This window comes from Syngnathoides biaculeatus, chromosome 20, assembly GCF_019802595.1.
Source record: "Syngnathoides biaculeatus isolate LvHL_M chromosome 20, ASM1980259v1, whole genome shotgun sequence".
Taxonomy (NCBI): domain Eukaryota; kingdom Metazoa; phylum Chordata; class Actinopteri; order Syngnathiformes; family Syngnathidae; genus Syngnathoides; species Syngnathoides biaculeatus.
Genome location: NC_084659.1, coordinates 4,941,388 through 4,955,566, shown reverse-complemented (window position 1 = coordinate 4,955,566; position 14,179 = coordinate 4,941,388). Strand labels below are relative to the sequence as shown.

Genomic DNA, 14,179 nt, shown 5'->3' with positions numbered 1-14,179 from the left:
AGGACTTTTCCCTTCATCCAAACGCAAATGTTCTTTTTTTTTTTTTTTTTTTTGGGGGGGGTGGGGGGTTCGGGGGGGTCTGTCATGTCGAGCCGCAAGGCCTTGCTGAGCGGTGGATCTGTCCGCCTCTTGTGGTGGAATAGTTTTGCTGTGGGGGTGGCGTCAAATCTCCCTTCATCTTTTTTCTTTCCTTTGATGTTTCTTGCAAATGCAGCCGCACAGAAGACACTTTCAGGGGACTGGCAGAGTGGACGAGGGGTTGGCTGGTGGAAATCGCAGCAGAACATTATGAGACAGTCTTGATATTTGAACACGAGTAACAATACGACCATTAGTTGTAGGTTGGGGCGGGTTACATCAAGTGAGGACACGTAATAACTCACTAATAACTCACCGAGAGAACCCGAAAAGAAAGGACAGAAAAGGACAGGACAGGATGTCGGAAAATGAGCAAGTCCGTGCTATTGGGGGGGGGGGGGCATCTTCAACAAACAAACAAGTCAAGAGCACTTGGCTTCAAATTCCACCTTTGAGCTGAACCAGAGCGGAGACGACGTTAGCGCACCTCTCTGAGCCATTTGCCGCACCAACCTCCAACTTTGTTTTTCCTCAGCAAGTCTTCAAAGGTCACGTCACAGGACCCGCCCAACTTTTCATCCAACCTTTCCTCAGAGGACGCGTCAAATTCGTCAAACGTTACGTTCAACACATCGACGCTTGACATGTCCCTCTCTGTCATGTGAGTCGGGAAAAAAACCCGGTTGTATTTGTGTCGCTTCCGGCCACTCACCTGTGTCTCGATGTCACCAGGGGGTGCTTTATGTCCACCTGCCTCATCGCCGACCTCGGCTCCAAGCTTCAAGCCGGGGACGAAACCGCCGGCGGGTCCGCGACCAGCTCGGACGGATTTGGGAAAAAATGATCCTCCGCTCCAGCCCGTCTCCTTCGTGTCGTCTTGGCGACAGCTCGCAACGTCCGCATCGCTTTAAGCTCATGAAGTGCAGCAGATTTTGATTTCATCCGAAAGTCACCTCCAGCTCAGCCAACATGTCTGCGCGTCTCTCATGGAGCACAAATAGAGGAGCTGTTAGGCAACAATGTGACATGATTGTCTGGCTTGAAGAATATGGAAATGTGTGCAAGACGTGAATAAATCAATATTTGTTAACACGACAAAGTGGAGCACAATGAACACCCGTCGAGTGGGTTTGTTCATTGCCGAAGGTCTCACGTCTCTGTTTGCATTCCAAAAAGTTTGGCTTTTGTCGGTGAGCAGGATGAAGTTTCCTTCCTCAGTGGGTTCGACTTTTATTTTGACGGTCCGTGAATCTCTTGACAGGATGGAGTTGCGCGTATTGTCTATGAAACGATTCTCGGACGCGAAAGCTCGACTTTTTCCCCTTCCTCAGCGGGTCGAGCTTTTATTTTGATGGCTCCGTGAAACTCTGGCAGGATGGAGTTGCTCAAGTGATTCTCAGACGCCATTGACTCTGTGCGCGTGGGCTCGTGGTTCTCTTTCGAGTTTGTGGTTCGTCGGGGAAAGAGCGCTTTTCCCGAGGTAGGAAGCGCATTCACGCCGGAACAGGTGAGTCCCTTCCCAAGTCACGCGCGTCGGGTGGATTGAATCCAGTCAAATATCGCGAGTGAGAATGGAACGGACCAAAAAAATGAAATGAAGGCCTTCTCCGAGCAGTGCCGTTGCCGTGGGAACCCGCCTTCAGTGGCCGACGGCGCGTCACCATGAACGCGCAACCCCGGAGAGTGCGCTTGAAACCCTGGCTTCTGGCTCAGGTGGACGGCGGCGCTTTTCCCGGTCTCCATTGGATGGATTCGGAGCGCCGGCTGTTCCAGATCCCCTGGAAGCACGGCACCCGCAACCTGCCGACGTGCCAAGAGGAGAACACCATCTTTAAGGTGTGCCCGTTCTGACTCCTCGTTTGTTCTTTCTCTCGTGTCCGAGCTGAAGGTCAGGAAATTCACACCAAAAAAGTTCCCAAAAAAAAAAAAAAACAAGCACAAGTTTCACTTCTGTTTCTCTGAGCTTCAACTTCCCACGTGACTCGGTCCATTTGTCACTTCCTCATTCTGCCTTGGCTTTCGTTTGATTGTGCGTGCGTGCGTGCGTCCGTGCGTGTCCTCCAGGCGTGGGCCCTCGAGACGGGCAAATTTCGGGAAGGTGTGGACGAACCCGACCCCGCCAAGTGGAAAGCCAACCTGCGTTGTGCGCTGAACAAGAGTAAAGAGTTTCAGCTCAAGTTCGACGGCACCAAAGAGACGCCGCTTCAAGCCTTTAAAATTTACCAAGTTGTCAACACGGGTGAGGACTCGCCCGGTTGGCCCGGACAAGTTCAGGGTGTCATGGTGTCATTTTTGTTTCAGGCGGCGCCGAGGATGACGACGAGGTAACCTGTTGTCAATGAGATTCTTTTTCTTTCCGTCTCTCACGGGGAAAGTCTTTTGCAGATGCCAAATCTGACGGCGCTGACGCTCGGTAAGTTAGTCGATTCGGGCGACGGCGCGCTTTCCGTCGTCGTCTGACGTCTTGACGGCTCGTCAGATTCCGGGAAGTGCGACTCGGCCTCTTCGGTGTCTGCGCCGCATCCCCCGAGTCACGTCAACCAGTGGCGTGGAGCCCCGCTGACCTCTGAGCACCCTCAACAGGACTTCCAAACATTTGGGGTCAGCTTTAATCATCTTGAGCCCGGCGGCGGGGCCCAGGCTCAGGTGGACCCGGCCCACCTGCTAAGTAGCATCCCGTGTGAGTGAAGATGGGCAAGGGGGCAACCGTCTTCATTTTCAGGTCTGCAGAGCGTGGAGCCCGCCGAGCCGATGCCAGCTCCTTCTTTCTCTGGGTTTTGTGTCGCCGCAGCGACAGATCTGGACCTGAGGTTCCAGTACCGCGGCCGGCCGATGGGTTCGCTGACCGTCAGTAACCCTCAGGGCTGCCGGCTGTTCTACGGACAACTGGGACCCGACCCGCAGCGAGTCGACCTGTGCGGACCCGTCGACCTGCAGCAGGTCCTGTTTCCGGGGACTTCTGACATCCCGAGCCAGAAGCAACGCGCGTTCACCGAGGCTCTGCTGAGCGTGATGGATCGTGGCCTTATCTTGGAAATCCGAGAGCAGGACATTTACGCCATCCGCCTCTGTCAGTGTAAAGTATTCTGGTCGGGACCGGGCGTGCCGGATCAGGGTCAACCCAATCGTCTGGAGAGAGAGAGGAGGGTCAAAGTCTTCAGCCTCAACGACTTCCTTCAAGGTGACAAAACGTCTTGACGTTGTGATCGTTTGGAAAGATTGAAGATCCAACTGCGAAATGTCCTGTGCAGGACTGATCCTGTACCAGAAAGGTGAAGCTCCGAATGTTCCCCCCTACGAGATCTACTTCTGCTTTGGGGAGGACTGGCCTGACATGAAACCCAAAGAGAAGAAACTCATTGTGGTTCAGGTCAGTCCAGAGAGAGCGAGAGACAGAACGCTCATTTTCTCAGAATCGGTTGGAAACGCACTTTCTCGGCTTTACTATGGTGACGATTGACTTTGTTTTATCTTGCGCTTCACGGCGGACGCGATGCTCGGCCAAAGTTGGAATTCTGTCCAGAAAATCAGACCCTTGTCCGGATCAAGGGGGAATATTACTTTGGTTGCGTCACAAGAAAATAGCGTTGTTGTTGTAGTTATTTTTACAATTGATTGTATTTGCTCCTATTGAGCAAAAGCAATGTCTTCACTGAAAGATTATATCATTTGCTTGGGATTTCGAATAATTGACGATATGGCAATCAATAAGTTAACACGACCTCCATGAGCTGAAAGATATGCCACCAGAATTGAATTTGTATTTCAGAACGGAATTTGAAAATCAACATTTGTATGAACAGAAGTTCAAAAAAATTATTTTATTTTTCTCCTGGGCGAAATTTCAAACTTCGAAAGTTTCACATCACCCCTCCCTCCCCCTTTCAGACCGCACTTTTGTCACTTCACTGTTTTAACCACAAGGGGGCATACTTTCACGCGGATTACTACGGTTCAATGGAAGAAAAACACCCAAACTCTGCAGTATTTTTCTTGACGTCTCATATTTTTGTTTCAATGGAGTGAAAATGTTCTGATGGTGTATTCTTTAAGTTGAACCTGAACGTTTTGATTTCCTGTCAACTATGTGTGAACGTGCAAATGAAGATTTGTGCTTCGATCGATAGAAGGGAAGCCCCCGCCTTCACACAACACACACACGCACACGCTGCCCACGTTTCTTCTTGCGTGGGCAGCCTTTGACCAAAGAGGGTTTCTTGTCTGATTCAGGTGGTTCCGGTGGTGGCTCGGATTCTAACAGAAATGTTCTCAGGAGAGCAGAGCTGGTCCATCGATAGCATCCGACTGCAAATCTCGAACCCGGATGTAAAGGACCAGACGGTGGAACAGTTTAAAGAGCTCCAGAGACTTCTACAGAGTCAAAATATCCAAGGACTCTGAGCTGCATTATCGCCGGAAAAGTGACCTCGAAGCCTCCCTGACCGGAAAACCAGGAGAAGACTGAGCAGAACCTTTGCAAAACGCCACTGTTGGGACGCTGCGAATGTCAGCTTTTGAAATTCGAGTGCGCGCGCAAAAGCAAAAGCAAACAAAAAAGGGCGCGTGTTCATTTTGTGGTCACTGGCTTTTGTACTGGCTTGAACGTCTCACGCTGCCCTTGTTCTGAACCTGGTTTTGTCCGTCCTTCACCCGAGCCGCATCTCCTCTCGAGATCCCCGGGAGCGCTGGAGCCAACCCCAGCTCTCTTCGGGCCAGAAGCGGGGTACACCTTGGACTGGTTGCCAGCCCATGGAAGGACACGTCCAGACAAACAAGCTGTAACACCGACTGGCAATTTAAAGAGTCTTTTCAAAGTTAACGAATCTGTTTTATTGATGTGTGTGAATCAAGGCATTAGATTTCAGGCTGGCAGACTTGATACGGATGTGTTTTTCAGCACTTTAAGTGAAAAGATGTTCAAGTTGATCCTGGCGGAATTTATGAAATTGCAATTTTTTTTTGTTTTTTTTTCAAAATACAACTAACTGGAAACCATCCCAATCTCTTTATTGTTGCGTTCGTTTCACGATTTTGCTCTTGTAAAGTGACTTTCTTGTTGGATTGAAATCAGATGACAAAAGTTTTGTCCACGTGTAGTCAAGTGCTTGTTGTTCTCCGCCACTGCACGGCAAAAGGGAACTTGTTTTGGGTTGACTTGAGTGGCCCCAAACTAGTGTATTTTCATGTTCACATTTTGACCAGAGTGTGTTGAAATAAGTGTGAATATTTGACATGTGATCTCTCCCCTAAAAAAAAAAAAGCGATCCACCCGTAAATGGGATCCCCATTGCAGCCGTGTGCTGGACGTCGTTCGGGCTTGTTTTTATTTATTTATTTATTTTTTATTTATTTATTTTTTTTTTCCGGCGTAATCGCAGCAGAACCAAAGTTGCACGTTTGTGTTTCTTGCCGGGCGGAGCGCAGCGGCGACACGCCGGAAGCCCGTGCGAGATGGCGGTCGGCACACACTCTCACACCTAAAATTGCTCAAGAAGCGCGTCGTCTGTCGCTTTTCTTCCGTGTCCGTACGCCGCTCGGGACTCGCGCGATGGAGGGGGGCAAACCGAGTCTGCCGCTCGTCTACCAGGCGGTTCAGGCCCTGCACCACGACCCGGATCCAGCCGGGAAGGAACGAGCTTCGATGTGGCTCGGAGAGCTCCAGAGATCGGTAGGAAAACGGCACATCGCGCCCACCGAGTCGGGTTTTCTTAGTTTGTTTTTCGCAGTCGTTGTTGAGAAGAACGGCCTCGCTTCACGGAGCTCGTGAATTCGGAACCGCCGGGAAAGAAGTGCGCCATGTAATGTATTGGAGCCCGTTAGCATCTCAGCTAAGCTAGTCGGCGACTTATGAATGAGGCACAACACGGGCTGCTAGCTGGCTTTTACACGGCGGCGAGTGAGCGATTGGATGGCCGCCGAATGCACGTTGACGTTCGGTGCGGTGGTTGTGCGACTTTTGCTCTGCTCGCGTGACTTAGCATGGCGACTGCACGCAACCGCTGCGCTGACGTTGATGGCCGGAGTCACGTCGTTCATCCGCCGCAGGCGACTTCAGCTCAACGGCTCGTCGCTTTTCATGCCGGCGCCGCCCGAGCTCCACGCCCGACGCTTTGCGGGCTGCAGGTGAGCAGATTGGGCTTGTGGCGGCGGCGGTGGTGGTCGTCGTGCGTGTTCGATCCCACGACTCGGACGGCCACAAGCAAGACCCCGTGTGGAGGGAGGGGGAGGGGGGGGGGTTCGTAGACGCCCCACTGGCACTTTGATGGGCAATGTGGCAAATATTGTGTGTGTGTGTGTGTGTGTGTGTGTGTGTGTGTGTGTGTGTGTGTGGTGTGTGTGTGTGTGTGAGACATGGCTCGCCTTCCAAACGAGCCTCCCTGGACTTCACCTTTCGTACTTGGACTGGCGGCTTAGTGTTTGCTGTCCAAAATTGTTTGCAGTTTGACCAATGGCAAAAACCTCCCACATGACGAACTGGGGACGAACCGCTGCTGTTGCTGCAAGAATTTCTTTCTTTCTTATTGTTGTAACAAACTCATCTTCAAGTTCCGTGTTTCGACCTGACGAGGCTGCCGTCACGCTGGTTACAAAAAAGCCGGGACGCGACGCAGCCCAGTAATTTGCGGTGCCTTCACTGGCAGATGTACGCGTGGGAGATCTCGGATCAGCTGCTGCAGCTCAAACAGGACGTGGAGTCGTGTTATTTTGCCGCTCAGACCATGAAGATGAAGATCCAGACTTCCTTCTACGAGCTTCCACCCGATTCCCACAACGCGCTGCGAGACTCACTGCTGTCTCATATCCAGAACCTCAAAGACCTGTCGCCCATCATCGTCACCCAGGTAATGCTGACGCCCCGCCTTCACGTTGCTTAGAACATATTTGCCAAACTCCGAATGAAGCGGATGACGGTTAGAGTGCGTGCTTCACTCACTCTGTCGTGACTTGCGTTGGAGGGACAGAGGTCGCACCGGAATGAACCGAATCGATGCGGTGACCTCCGCGGTCTTTTCGTCTGACCGCGTTGTTGTTGTTGTTGTCGTTGCAGCTGGCGCTGGCCATCGCCGACCTCGCTCTTCAGATGGCGTCGTGGAAAGGATGTGTGCATACGCTCATTGAAAAGTGAGAATTGCTACGTTGTCACAGATGTCATTTTGATGGTCATATCTGGCCCGGTCCAACTTTGAGCTGTTTGTTCCTGCAAGGTACAACGGTGACATCAGCTCCATGCCCTTCCTCATCGAGATCCTGACTGTGCTGCCCGAAGAGGTCCACAGCCGCTCGCTACGTATCGGAGCCAATCGCAGGACAGAGATTATCGAGGACTTGGCTTATTACTCGTCCACCGTGGTCACGCTACTGGTGAGAGAGAGAGAGAGAGGAGAGAGAGAGAGAGAGAGAGAGGAGAGAGAGAGAGAAGAGAGAGAGAGAGAGAGAAAAGCCCCCTCCCCTCCCCACCCCACCGGGCTCACCCCTTTAACTCACGTGCATTCAACAACGGAGATACTTGAACTCAACGAGCCCACTTTTCCATGTTTCCCAACAAAAACCGTGGATGAATTTTTCTGTCATCCAAAAGTGATCAAATGACAATTCCGACTCCTTTCATCCTTTCAGGCGTCGTGTGTGGAAAAGACGGGAAATAATGAGAAGATGCTCATCAAGGTTTTTCGTTGTCTGGGGAGCTGGTTCAACCTGGGGGTCCTAGATAGCAACTTCATGGCCAGTAATCAGCTGCTCATGGTTCTCTTCCAAGTGCTGGTGCGCCGCCCGCTGGGTTCACACGCCGTATATTTGTGGCTCGCTCGCGTCAGCATCCTTCTTTGGTTTTTGTTTTGCAGCAGAGGGACGACACGTCGACCAATCTCCACGAGGCGGCCGCAGACTGCGTGTGCTCTGCCCTCTACGCCATTGAGAACGTGGACACCAACGCCACGTTGGCGCTGCAGCTCTTCCAGGGCGTCCTGACGCTGGAGACGGCCTATCACATGGCGGTGGCCCGCGAAGACCTCGACAAGTGAGGATTTTTTGGGGGGATTCTTTTCATTACAGATGCCTCGAAAAGTTGGCTTCAGAAACGAGGGTCACGCCACAATCTATAGCTGGGTCACAAACTGAGACCTGCAAAGTGTCAAAGTTCAAACTTGAGGTGACCTCGATGATGATGGGAAAGACCCTCCCGACCAAAATTGTAGGAAAGGAGAAAAGCTCAACTCCAACTGAGTTGCTGAGCTTTAGACAGCAACACTTTTCTGAAGTCATCAGGAAGAACTTCAGCAATACTTGCACAGGCTCACAACCCCCCCAAAATCAGATGCGTGCAAAACTCCTCACATCAGATCGAGCCAGTCGATTTCAGCAAAATCATACTTCGTCCCAAGCCATCTTTTCGTTGTGTATAAAATGTGTGACGCAAATACATTTGCTTTGCTTTGCTTTGCTTTGTTGTTGGTGTTGTCGTCCTGCCATTGGATTTAACGTTTATCCCCCCCCCCCCGCCACCAGAGTTCTTAACTATTGCAGAATCTTCACTGAGCTTTGCGAGACCTTTTTGGAGACGACGGTCAGGAGTCCCGGTCAGGGAATGGGAGACTTGAGGACGCTGGAGCTGCTTCTGATCTGTGCCGGACATCCCCAGTACGAGGTACCCAAGTAACTGCGAAAACAGAATTGGGGGAAAAATGCGTTTCTCCGCTCAAGCCGGCGTTTGTGCTCCAGGTGGTGGAAATCTCCTTTAACTTCTGGTACCGGCTCGGAGAGACTCTGTACAAGATCAGCGACGTTGGCCTCCACAGCATTTTCCGACCGTACATTCAGAGACTACTGCACTGTTTGGCCCGGCATTGTCAGCTCGACCCGGATCACGTAAGTGCGCGGATGGACCGGTCCGGTCTCGATAGCGGGCGGGTCTCCTTCAACGTTCTGAATGCTGTGCGTTTGCTTCGCGCAGGAAGGAATTCCTGAGGAGACGGACGATTTTGGGGAGTTCAGGATGAGGGTTTCTGACCTAGTGAAAGATGTCATTTTTCTCGTCGGGTCGATGGAGTGCTTTTCTCAGGTGAGGTCATTTTTGTCTTTGTGTGTTCTTGAATGTTCACATTTCCTTTGCCTTCTCAGCTGTATTCTACCCTCAAAGATGGCAACCCCCCTTGGGTGGTGACTGAAGCCGTTCTCTTCATAATGGCTGCCATCGCCAAAAGTGTTTACCCGTGAGCCCCGTCGCCTTCTCGATCACCCAGGGTTAAACGCAAGCTGACGTCGTGATTTTTCTCAACGTTGTAGTGAAAACAACGCAACCCTGTTGGAGGTGTTGCAGCAGGTGGTGCTGCTGCCGGAAGTGGTTCACATGGCGGTGCGTTACACGAGTATCGAGCTGGTCGGAGAGATGAGTGAGGTCGTGTACAGAGACCCCAGATTCCTTGGTGAGACCCCGGAGAACCGATGGAGACAATTTCAGATGTAGATTCTTTTGTCAACCCCCACCTCCACTCCCCCGTTTCACAGAGCATCCGTACATTTCCTTCTGACTGTAACGCAAAAAGATTTTGTGTTGTGTCTGCGCCAGACCCGGTCTTGAACTACCTGATGAAAGGTCTGAGAGAGAAACCCCTGGCCTCGGCCGCCGCCAAGGCGATCCACAACATTTGCTCCGTGTGTCGGGACCACATGGCGCAGCACTTCCAGGGCCTACTGGACATCGCTCGCTCCCTGGACTCCTTTGCGCTGTCCACAGAGGCCGCCGTCGGACTGCTCAAAGGTACCCGGGGTGGCTCTGCGCAGGTCAATGTTGCAATAGAAGGAACACTTCCCGGCTTCCCTGGCCACGAGTTGCCACGAGCGTTCCGGTCGGTCCAGGAGTCTCCATGAAATGTGCCACCTTGTTGCCCGTGCAAATCGAACCCTGGCGTAAGCTGCCGCTTATTTTGAACCGTCAGGCACGGCGCTGGTCCTGGGTCGTCTTCCTCTGGAAAAGATCGCAGAGTGCCTCGGTGACTTGTGTGCCGTTCAGGTCGCGGCCCTTAAAAAGGTCCGCACCGCCTCTTTCCTCTTCCGTCCGGCGTGTGTTTGAAAAGCGACGAGTAAAAAGCGTTTTGCCGTTTCAGCTTCTGGCCGAAGAATCGACGAACGGTCGCTCGGCCGATCCGACCGTCTGGCTGGACAGACTGGCCGTCATTTTCAGGTCAGTGTGCGCCGGGGCGAGCGAGCGAGCGACCGACCGACCGGTCAACGACGACGGTGAACGTGGTGCTCGTGCTCGCCTGTTTCAGACACACAAACCCCATCGTGGAGAACGGCCAGACGCACCCGTGTCAGAAGGTCATCCAGGAGGTAAAACAAACGGCGAGCCGGTGCCGTCACGGCGGCAAGACGCGCGTGGCGTCGCGCTCCCGTCATAATCCGTGTCGCACCTAGATCTGGCCCGTGCTGTCCGAGACACTCAACACTCACCAGGCGGACAACCGCATCGTGGAACGGTGCTGTCGCTGCCTCCGCTTCGCCGTGCGCTGTGTCGGAAAAGGCTCGGCCTCCTTACTGCAGCCCCTGGTTACTCAGGTCAAGGGAGTCAACGATGGAGTGATTGGAGAAGTGCCCGGGAGTGTCCTCACGTGTGCGTTTTCCCCCGTCCGGCGTTGTCAGATGGTGAGCGTGTACCAGGTGTATCCGCACTCGTGCTTCTTGTACCTGGGCAGCATCCTGGTGGACGAGTACGGTATGGAGGAGGGCTGTCGGCAGGGCCTGCTCGACATGCTGCAGGTGAGCCGCGGAACCGCCGCCGTGACGTCTTTGGAGATAACCGACAGTCGTTCCCTGCCAGGCTCTGTGCATGCCGACGTTCCAGCTTTTGGAGCAAGCCAACGGCCTTTTGAACCACCCCGACACGGTCGACGACCTCTTCAGACTGGCGACGAGGTGATTTGCAGCAAGCTCCCGTTTGTGTGTGTGTGTGTGTGCGTGTGTGACATACCGTATGTACGTCTTTGCGTTCAGGTTCGTGCAACGGAGTCCCGTCACGCTGCTGAGCAGCAGCATTATCGTCCACATCATCCAGTGCGCCATCGCCGCCACCTCGCTGGACCACAGAGACGCCAACTGCAGCGTCATGAAGTTTGTCCGAGACCTGATCCACACCGGCGTGGCCAACGACGTAAGAACGGGCGACTGGAGGTCCTGACTGGGACCGGACTGAACGGGAACCGTCTCTTGTGTCCCTCAAGCACATGGACGACTTTGATTTGAGGAAGCAGCTGATCGGTCAGGCCATGGAGCAGCACGGCCAGCAACTCGTCACGCAGCTCATGCACTCGTGTTGCTTCTGTCTGCCCCCGTACACGCTGCCCGACATCGCCGAAGTCTTGTGGGAGGTCATGGTTTTCGACCGGCCGGTGAGAGGCCGCCGGGCCCGCCCGGGGTCAGCGGGCTACTGGGCCGCCCGCCCGCTGACTTGTCCGCGCCGTGTGCTCGTTGCAGACCTTCTGCCGCTGGTTGGAGAGCGCTCTGAAAGGCTTGCCCAAGGAGACGTCGGGAGGGACGGTGACGGTGACGCACAAACAGCTGACGGATTTTCACAAACAAGTCACCAGGTAAGCGGCGACCACCCGCTTTCCAACCGGCCGTCCGTCCATTTTGCGCCTTCATTTCTTTCTCCTTCTGCAGCGCTGATGATTGTAAGCAAGTGTGTTGGGCCATCAGAGAGTTCACCAGACTGTTCCGGTAAACGCACGTAAGCATGTTTGTACACATCCACGCGCACGCAAAGTTTGCCGGTGTCCTCCACCGTACCGCTTCTGCTGGACTTCGCTCGCTCGGGTTTCCATTGAAAAAACCGGAAATAAAACAAGTCAGGTGACGAGCCACAACGGAGGGAATTGGTCTCTCTCGTATGTACTCGAGCGGAAAAAAGTGAAGCTGGGCAACGTAACCCTGCGAAGAGCGAAAACGGCAATTCATTGACGCTCCCTTTTTCCCAAAGCAAAGATGAATTGGAAAAGAACACTGGACGGATCTGTTGGACCAACTGGATTGGGTTAGGTTGACTTCCAATAAGTACTCTGATAAAAAGATAGTTGGTAACAAAATCCACGTATAATAACACTCAAGTCAAGGGTTAACTGTAAGACGTGACTTTGAATGACTTTGGGATTGTTCCAACACCGTATTAGGTGGGGGGAAAAAAACAAAAGACACATGAAATGAAAGGTCAACGCAAGAAAGAATCATCATCATCATCACCTGTAATTGTGGTGAACACGCGAACTTGGTTCTCTGCATTGTATCCATCGCAGTGAACGCGCACACTTGATGGAGGGGGGAGCACCTGGAGGATCAGTGCCTTGCTCAAGGACACCACAGCTGTCAGTCCCTGGGAAGCTCTGGTCTGGGTCTCGAACTTATGTCGCCCACTGGGGCAGGCGATGATCTGAACCACTGGTCCACGGTCTTATTCTGTACCGCTTATTATTCAGTTTGCCGTGATTTTCAGGTTAGGCCTTGTCAGTGTAAATGGTGATTTCCGGTGATTTGCGTCACGTCACAGAACCCAAATGACAAGATGGAGATTTTTGATTCAGCTCATAACCGCTGGTTTGCATCTGTTTCTCTTACAGTGGCTGAAATACAAAAGCATGGATGCACGTAGTCAAATTTTAAGAGGAACGAACCGGCGAATCCTCAACAGCAGCCAAGATAACGCAAACGAGGACAGACGAACGTTGGCTCAAGAAGCCCAGTTATGACACGAAGCGGGCTCCGGGGTCAGTCCGGGGTGGCGGCTAATTATGGAGTTTCGCGCCGCCGCGCCCGTCCAGTCTTTCCCGGCTGCGAATGCGCTCGGTGTCCGCCGATGACGCTTTCCGTTACCTGTACGCCTCGGGCGTCGCTTCTGAAACTTTTTCCCCAGCGTCCCACTTTAGTTGGAGATGAAATTTTCTATAAATTGTTAGCTCCCAATAATCACTGCGGTGACCATCTTTTGAGTTGAAAAATGACACCGGCGACTTTCATCAAGTCACCAAGAAACAAAGCAAAAGTTGAAACCAATTCATCAATTGACTTCACGTCATTTCGCGCGTTGGTGTTGGGGATTAAAACGAGCTCCGTCTGCTGGACGTAAGTAACTGTTGACGGTAGCCCCTCCCAGTTTGGAAAGCGATGGGTTCGGGTGAGGCACCCTCGAAAATGGAGCGCAGGAGAGCGCCTGTGCAGCGCGAATGGCCAGAGAACTAATTGCGGCTGTATTTCCTTCAGGTACAAGGTGTTTTGGCGGTCGAGAGGCGGCAGCGAAAGCTGCGACTGCTGACGGAGATCTGACGGGAGGAGTCGGGACTGATTTGTGTAAAGGCGGGACACTCGGCCGGATCTCGACGACTTAAACAGAACAGATGCACCTGCAGCAGGTGGGAGGTGGGAGGGGCAGGCCAAGGAGGAAAAGTTCACAAAGTGAACCGACGGGTGAGAAGCGCAATGTGCCTGGTCAACTGTTTTTAAGAGAAACTTTATTTTTGGGACTTTGGTCATGGTAGTTTTGGCGATGCTGTACAAAGAGCCAAATGATATCCCGTGATGCTCTTGGCCGGATGACTTGATGTCGTCCCCTTTGACCATTTTAAAGTTTGCTTATTTTTTAGTTGTGTTGCTGCAGAGTGTCACTATGGACTCTGGCAAATGCCAGACTGACGGATGAAATCTTGGCAGCTGTTGCCTCGTTGTAGACAATAAACAACTGAAACAACAAACGGCGTCTTTGGTCGTATGTGCATCTGCCATCGTAGTCTCCATTTCCTCTTTCTTTGAAACCAAATGTTCCCCGACGGAAATGAAATTTGGCTTCCAATAGATTCCCGACAGCCACCTTTCCTTTTTTGTATCCAGACGGCGTTCCTCCAAATCCTCTTCCCGGAGGCAGCGGTCGGAACGCGACCCCAGCAGGTCAGCGAGCAGCCTGAGCCCAACAACGGGTGCGCTTTGCCCTGGCCAGGCCGCCTCCTTTCTCGCAGTCTTCACGGAACCGTTTGTTGAGTCCCGAAAGGAGTTTGCAACGCGCTCGTCCTTTGATGGCTCCGAGGGCCAGAAAAAAAAAGTCTCCAGGCTCTTGCACATTTTC

The 14,179-nt window shown here is 52.6% G+C and overlaps 2 protein-coding genes and 1 long non-coding RNA gene across 4 annotated transcripts; 2 read left to right on the top strand and 1 right to left on the bottom strand.

Annotated features, from left to right (window-relative positions):
• Positions 1–30: 30 nt before the first annotated feature.
• Positions 31–930, bottom strand: LOC133493237 (uncharacterized). Its single transcript, XR_009792902.1, has 2 exons — positions 791–930; positions 31–263 (listed from the first exon to the last, which is right to left on the bottom strand). It is a non-coding gene; the product is annotated as an uncharacterized LOC133493237 (long non-coding RNA).
• A 514-nt stretch (positions 931–1,444) lies between these two features.
• On the top strand, positions 1,445–5,073 carry irf5 (interferon regulatory factor 5). The gene is made up of 9 exons (XM_061806330.1): positions 1,445–1,585; positions 1,694–1,914; positions 2,143–2,317; positions 2,380–2,402; positions 2,464–2,491; positions 2,558–2,758; positions 2,870–3,259; positions 3,330–3,448; positions 4,309–5,073. The coding sequence occupies exons 2-9, from the start codon at positions 1,741–1,743 to the stop codon at positions 4,477–4,479; spliced, it is 1,281 nt and encodes a 426-aa protein (XP_061662314.1). The 5' UTR covers positions 1,445–1,585; positions 1,694–1,740; the 3' UTR covers positions 4,480–5,073.
• A 369-nt stretch (positions 5,074–5,442) lies between these two features.
• tnpo3 (transportin 3) lies at positions 5,443–13,811 on the top strand. 2 transcript variants are annotated; one of them, XM_061806302.1, is made up of 23 exons: positions 5,443–5,746; positions 6,720–6,920; positions 7,127–7,200; positions 7,284–7,440; positions 7,696–7,839; positions 7,920–8,095; positions 8,584–8,722; positions 8,797–8,943; positions 9,029–9,136; positions 9,196–9,287; positions 9,361–9,500; positions 9,644–9,835; positions 10,014–10,105; positions 10,182–10,258; positions 10,347–10,407; positions 10,492–10,632; positions 10,717–10,833; positions 10,895–10,989; positions 11,068–11,224; positions 11,295–11,462; positions 11,548–11,660; positions 11,734–11,800; positions 13,324–13,811. In XM_061806302.1, the coding sequence occupies exons 1-22, from the start codon at positions 5,627–5,629 to the stop codon at positions 11,792–11,794; spliced, it is 2,772 nt and encodes a 923-aa protein (XP_061662286.1). In that variant the 5' UTR covers positions 5,443–5,626; the 3' UTR covers positions 11,795–11,800; positions 13,324–13,811. The 2 variants fall into 2 exon arrangements, with proteins under 2 accessions (XP_061662286.1, XP_061662287.1); XM_061806303.1 differs by lacking the exon at positions 5,443–5,746 and adding an exon at positions 5,778–6,201.
• The last annotated feature ends 368 nt before the right edge of the window (positions 13,812–14,179 follow it).

Coding starts and splice junctions, on each gene's coding strand:
- irf5 (XM_061806330.1), top strand. CDS start 1,741: ATGAACGCGCAACCCCGGAGAGTGCGCTTGAAACCCTGGCTTCTGGCT. Junction 2,403..2,463: donor GCGCCGAGGATGACGACGAG/GTAACCTGTTGT, acceptor AGTCTTTTGCAG/ATGCCAAATCTGACGGCGCT. Junction 3,449..4,308: donor AGAAACTCATTGTGGTTCAG/GTCAGTCCAGAG, acceptor TGTCTGATTCAG/GTGGTTCCGGTGGTGGCTCG.
- tnpo3 (XM_061806303.1), top strand. CDS start 6,058: ATGGCGACTGCACGCAACCGCTGCGCTGACGTTGATGGCCGGAGTCAC. Junction 8,723..8,796: donor CCGGACATCCCCAGTACGAG/GTACCCAAGTAA, acceptor TTTGTGCTCCAG/GTGGTGGAAATCTCCTTTAA. Junction 9,137..9,195: donor CGATGGAGTGCTTTTCTCAG/GTGAGGTCATTT, acceptor TTGCCTTCTCAG/CTGTATTCTACCCTCAAAGA.